This window comes from Oenanthe melanoleuca, chromosome 15 (assembly GCF_029582105.1).
Source record: "Oenanthe melanoleuca isolate GR-GAL-2019-014 chromosome 15, OMel1.0, whole genome shotgun sequence".
Classification (NCBI taxonomy): Eukaryota; Metazoa; Chordata; class Aves; order Passeriformes; family Muscicapidae; genus Oenanthe; species Oenanthe melanoleuca.
In genome coordinates, this window is record NC_079349.1 from 8,424,661 (window position 1) to 8,430,660 (window position 6,000).

The 6,000-nt window shown below is 42.2% G+C and overlaps 1 protein-coding gene across 1 annotated transcript in view; it reads left to right on the plus strand.

Annotated features, from left to right (window-relative positions):
- DGCR2 (DiGeorge syndrome critical region gene 2) overlaps window positions 1-5,626 on the plus strand; it is a 51,270-nt gene extending 45,644 nt beyond the window's left edge. The window contains exon 10 of the mRNA XM_056504088.1: window positions 708-5,626. Within this exon, the coding sequence (XP_056360063.1) occupies window positions 708-949 (242 nt within the window). The 3' untranslated portion in view covers window positions 950-5,626. The remainder of the gene's footprint in view (window positions 1-707) is intronic.
- The last annotated feature ends 374 nt before the right edge of the window (window positions 5,627-6,000 follow it).

Below are 6,000 nucleotides of genomic sequence, written 5' to 3' on the forward strand. Positions count from 1 at the left end.
GTGATGGAAAAAGACATTTTACAAAAAAATCTTCAGTTTCTGAGACGGAAAAATATTTTGTTAAAATGTATCATTAAGCTTGTTTTTTTCCTCAAAGGAAAAAAAAGGAAAAAAGGTCATCACCTAAATTAGCAGTGGAATCCAATCTGTAAGCAGTTTACCTCTTAAACCTTACCTGTTTTTGATCTTTATCTTGGGTGGATTAGCTGGTTACCATTTTTCTACCATGCTGATACCATTTTTAGCCTTTTGAAGATAGGTCTGTAGAGTTTGGTATTAAGAAGTAGAACAAATGTCAAGTACAAGAGATTTTGGATAAAATGTATCCAGCCTCTTCTCTCTTCCCTGCTTCTCCCACCCACACCCCCCAAAAATTGACCAAAAATACCACTTTCTAATGATTCACCCAGTGCTCTTCAGTTTTGCAGCTGTGATATTCACATACTGTGGAAATTATTCCAATTTGGGATTTTATAGCAGCATATTTCACAAGATAAGTGAGCCTGATTAGAGCAAGCATCTTATTTATATGTAAAAGTTTTATTTTTATTACACAATTTTCCTCTTTTGCAGTCTCATCTTGTTGTGCATTAGCGCAAAACCTGGAAAAACTCAGAGCTTCCAGAAACACGGATCATAAACCTGTTTGGGAACATAAAATGATAAACTTCACGTTCTGATTCTGTTTGTTGTTTTATCCTTTGCAGATGGAGTGCTTTCTCAGGCTGTGCAAAGCAGTCCTCCATCACTAGGAAACTGTGATGTATCCCCACCACTTACAGAGGGATCGCTTCCTCCCTTGGTTGGTCCTTCTCCAGTGGAGCTGGAAGATTCTGTTGACAGTAGCACCTTTCTTGTCCCTCCTGACACACCCATAAATGAAAACACCCCAGCAGAAACTTTGGCAGGCAGTCGGCACAGCCATTGTTCCCTCAACACCATTGTATAAAGGAGAGAAACACCCAGCACTGCTCAGAGTTTTAGCAGCTGTTTGCACAGACAAACACTAACCCGTGGCTTGAACTTCAGAAGGAATCTCCACTTTGTTTTTCAAACACTGCTTTTATGTTCTAGATTAGGATCGTGCCTCTCCTTTTTTGTCTGTCTTATTCATTCACTAATCATTTTGTCCTGTAAATATGGATTGTACAACTGCTCTTTTATTCCTTTGACTATGGAAAGGAGAGCAGAGAATTCCTTTGACTTCTGAGGACGTGAGAAGTATGGGTAGTTTGGGTTGGTTTTTTTTTTTTCTTAACCTGAGAGGAATCAAAATCTACATCAGAAAAAAGCTGCTTGGATTTGGCTGGATGCCACTGGACCCAGGAAACAGACAATGGAAAAGAAGGGTGGGGGCAGTCACTGTTGAAGCAGAGAAGATGGAGCTGCACGAGAGGGGACTGAGGGCTTGTTTTATGGAGTGGGACACATGTCATCAAGAATTACACTGTGTAAAACACTTGGGGTTTGGTGTGCCTTGATCAGAGCACATAGGAACCGGAGAAAGAGTGGTCTGCACAATATGTAACCAGTGGTACTGAGAAAACTGGGATTTGCAATTGCAATTATTTGTTGGTAGCTGAAAAATCTCACTGTTGGATAAACTTCTGGCCCACGAAGAAAACTGGGTGTGTGTGATGTCCCTTTGGTAGAATCCTGTGTTAGGAAGTACTTCAGGGAAGATATGGGGAGCAATTAACTTTGATGCAGCCTGAGTTCACTGTATGAAGCACCTGTTTGTTCTAATCCCATAAGGAAGATTGAGGTATTTTCTTTCTAGTTGACCTTCTTTACAGTGAACAGTTGCACAAAACTGGCCTGGATAAAAGACCACTGTTCTTGCTTTTCTTATTGCATGCTATATTTAGCATGTGTGTTCGCTCCCCTTCATTTCACCACTTTGCAGTTCTACAAGTACCACTTAAAAATGGTGGTCAACATGTACTATAGGTGATGTTTAATTCTAACTGGACACCTGTTCCTTATCTGAGTCCCATGAATAGCCAACCCTGTTCTAGAGATTTCCCCTGTGCCCCCCAAACTGTTTATCCAGGTCCCACGAGGGGTTATAATGAGGTTAGTGTACTTAAATCAATAAAGCAGTTTGCTTCAGTCTGATATGTCATCTTAAATTTCCCCCTCGTATTGAACTCTTAAAGCTAAGTTAATTTACAGATGGCAGAGATTCATTCAATCACTGATGAAACCCAAAGTCAAGCACTGTTGGTTTTGATAATGAGTACAAAATAATCTTTACAGGCAATTTTAAATTTAAGTTTCGATCTCAGTGTACAAATAATTTACCCTTTTCTCCCATCCTCCCATTGCGTTTGCTTTTCCTTGACTTAGTGTAACAGTCAGCAGATGAGATGAATTTTAAGGAATTTGTAAAGAATGCCTCTTGTGAGTGGTCTCCTGTTACCTTATGAAGGGTACAAGCCTAGAGGGACAGGAAGAAAACACTGCATGGGGATGTGTATGTGAACTATTTTTCTAGTAATGATGAGAAATCATAGTTGTATGACAAATCCTAATCCACTGTTGTGGTTTCCCAGTGTAGCTGATTCTTTCCCTATGGAATATGCTGCTACTTTCTATCCCCTGTCTTGCCTATGGGCTTACACTATACTTGGGGATTGGTCTTGACAATTCAACTCGTTTTGCACAGAAAACTGTGTGTTTGGTTATTGAGATCGTATCTGGTGTGTGGACATGCAGATACTTGCAAACAGCCCTGGCTCCAGCAGAGAGCATGAATCTCAGTTGTGGGGAGTGCTGCTGGCACACGAGTGGGAGGAAGCATGGGTGGGAAGCCTCTGCCTGGAGCTGTTCTACCCCATCCTGCTCTCTGCTGTGCCTGGCTCCAGCAGCAGCACTACCAAACAAGAGGAGCAGTTCTCCACCCTGTGGGATCTCTGACCGAGTCCTCCTCCGAGTTCCAAGTCCTGGTCTAATGAAGTGGATGGATAGCAGTAGTCAGAACCATGCATACAAATTATTGAGCATTTCTGAAGTATGAAAATAAAGCGGGTTTTGTGCTTTTTTGAGCACATTCATATGTTTTATACATTGTATGTACTGATTTTTCTTTAGTTTTATAGGTACGAATGTGTGTGTGCGTGTGTGTGTTTCTGGCTGGTGATGATATATATATAAACACATATATATATCTCTCTATACATACTGTTCAGAGTAACCTTTCTGCTGCGTCCAGCTAGGTGAAGCTAAGCACTGAGATAGAAATTAGGCTCTAGGGTTAATACTTCTCTCGAGCTGGCAACACTCTCTTGTAGGACAGGCTGTGATAGTGTACACTTAAATAGGATGCAGAGTCTATGCTACTACAATCTGTTCCTGAAAAATACTTTGTTAACAGTGCAAAATAGAAGATTTCCAATTTCTTTTGAAGCCAGATGGAAAATTTGTTCTTTGTAGTATCCTAGCGCAATAACAAAAAGCCTTTTGGCTTGGTTCAGTCTCTGAAGCTGTATTTTGTGGCTGAGGTGAACAGATACCTTACCTCACACTTCTCCTAACACTGCGGGAATCTGTTCAATGTTTTTGTATTTTCCTTTTGGTTCTGTGGTGAATTTTATTTGCAAATAAGCTCTGTTACAACTGGCAACTTCATTGTGGCTCCTGGTTGTAGCTATTCCAAATGGAGGCTTCTTTGTAGAAGCCTCAGTGTGATATTTTCCCCATTGCTTCTGAGCCTTTCCCATTTGTATATTGGCAGGAGGCTGCTATTTTCTCTGTTTTCCCCTATCCTTCTTCATCTTAACTGTAAACAAGGGAAATTCTGCCTTGAATGGAGCAGCTCACTAAGTACAGCTCATTTATCTCTCAGTGAGCTTCTAATCTGGCAATAAAATTGTCTCTTTTTTCCCCTTTTAATGTAGCTTTTCCACATTGAGTACTTTTTCTTGGAGTAAGAGCTTTTGCAGCAGAAAATGTCCCAACTACTCAGACTGCTGGACCAACTGGGGAAGAGGCAAGAGTTTTCTTCACAACAGTGGACTCCTCAGTAAACCTCCCTTGCCCTTGGCAAGGTGGACTGGTGGGCTGTTTGTCCTGAGTGCTGATGACAGAGAGTTGGTGCTTGCCCAAGGAAAACCTCTGTGGTTTGATTGCCATTAGATCGATGAGATCTTTGGAATTACTTTCTGCATTGATTTCTCCCCACTGCCATTCATATCTCTGGATGTTTTTTGTAACAACTGGTGTATCCTCAGTGTCCCTGCAGCCCCAGCAGGGAAGTGGCATTTCCACATGGTTTCCAGCAGTGTGTATGAGCCCAGGTGTGTTTTTCTCGTGCTGCCCTTGACCGCAGTTGTTGTCAAGTCCCAGCGCTTGGTTCTGTGCCGGGCTGGTCTTGTCCCACTTGGCCTTGGACAGATCTGCTCTTCAGCTTCCCTGTCCTGTGGTAGCATATTGAGGTCTCTGCTATTCTCTAAGAGCAGCCCCAGACGCTGGTTTGTCAGTGATGCCCATCCAAAGTCTCACAGCAGCCTCTGGCTCTGTACAGGGCGAGTTTAGAGTTAAAGTGTTTCAGGGGTTCTGTTGTGCAGGATCAGCACCATTATTCAGGTGTGTCTGCGTAATGTTCAGTCCTGTTTAGTTTGAGCCTCAGACTGTTCCTTTAGCCATGCACAGCAGGACACTGATCTAGATGAAAAATTAAGTAGGTGGACATTTTTTCTGAAGGCTGAGTCAGTGGCTGCTCTGCCTCCACAGGTGCCATGGGGTGATGGCCTATTTAAGTTCTGGGGAGAAAATGTTTTTTGTGATCAGTAATTATTACCATTCTTTTCCCATCTCATGTTAAATAAATTTGAACCTGGTACTTCAAAGTGTTTTTATCTTTCAGATGTGACTTCTCAGTTGAAAACACTGATGTTTTAATGTTGCCTCGTACAAACCATGATGTGCATCTCTATTTTTCAGTTGCTGAAACCTCTCTTTTCTCCCTAGCTAAGGAACATGTAATACACAGAAATTTCTTTTAAATTTCCCTTACAAGTTGGGAGCTGGACTGTAAAATTAGAGCAGTTGAGTGTAGAGGAGGTGAATCAATTGCTTCCCATGTTCCCTAGCCCCAAGTGAAATAGGTGTTTCCTTGGAGTAGACACTTTTCAGTGGTGAAGATGCGCTTCCCCCTAACTATAGCCAGCATTGCCTGCCTGCTACGGTGTCACATAGCTTTAATTTTCTAGTGTGTGTCCCTCGAGTGCTGAGTGGGTCAGGGCTGATGCCAGCAGAGGTGGCTGTGCTGCACCATCCCTGTGTGTTGGGCTGAGGGTGCGTGGGAGGCTGCGAGAGAATGAGACTTTTAGCTTCCTCTGGAAAATAATTTAGGCAGCGCTGCACTTGCAAGTTTCTCCTGTGTAGTTGGTTTGTGACTGAACTGAACTGTGGCAGTGTATAAAAGATTTTGATATTCTGTGAAATACCATGTAGAATTTAAATTTGATACTATAATAATTAAGTCCCTGTGACACTGGTTTTTGTTTTAACTTCTTTGGGGTTGACACTAATATCTCTCTTTTTTTTCTTTTATTTTTTTTTTCAAGATGCTATGAGAAACATTTCATCCAAATGCCAAATAAATTGTGTTCTGTAAGAGAAATGTTGTGTTCCAATCTCTCCTGATTTCTGCATCGATGTGGTTCCCCAGCATTGTGAAGGAGGGTTTTGTTAAATCACTCTTCTCAGATGTGATCTTGCAAAAAGATCAATAGGTGCATTTAACTTTGAGCAGGTAGTCTGCCAGTGTTCCTGTGTGTACAGATTCCAGTGGGATTCACCTGTATTATTGTAATTTTAGGAAAGTCTTGGATTTATACCCAAGAAAATGAAGTGCAGGGTATTCTTGGGAAGCTGCTGAGTCCAGGGGCAGGGGTTTCTGCAGAGTGGAGAGGCTGGTCCAGGCTGCCCACTCTGTTTTTCCACGATCTGCCCGGGCTCACAGCGTTTGCAGTGGGTGCTGGGGCCGTGCCCCGC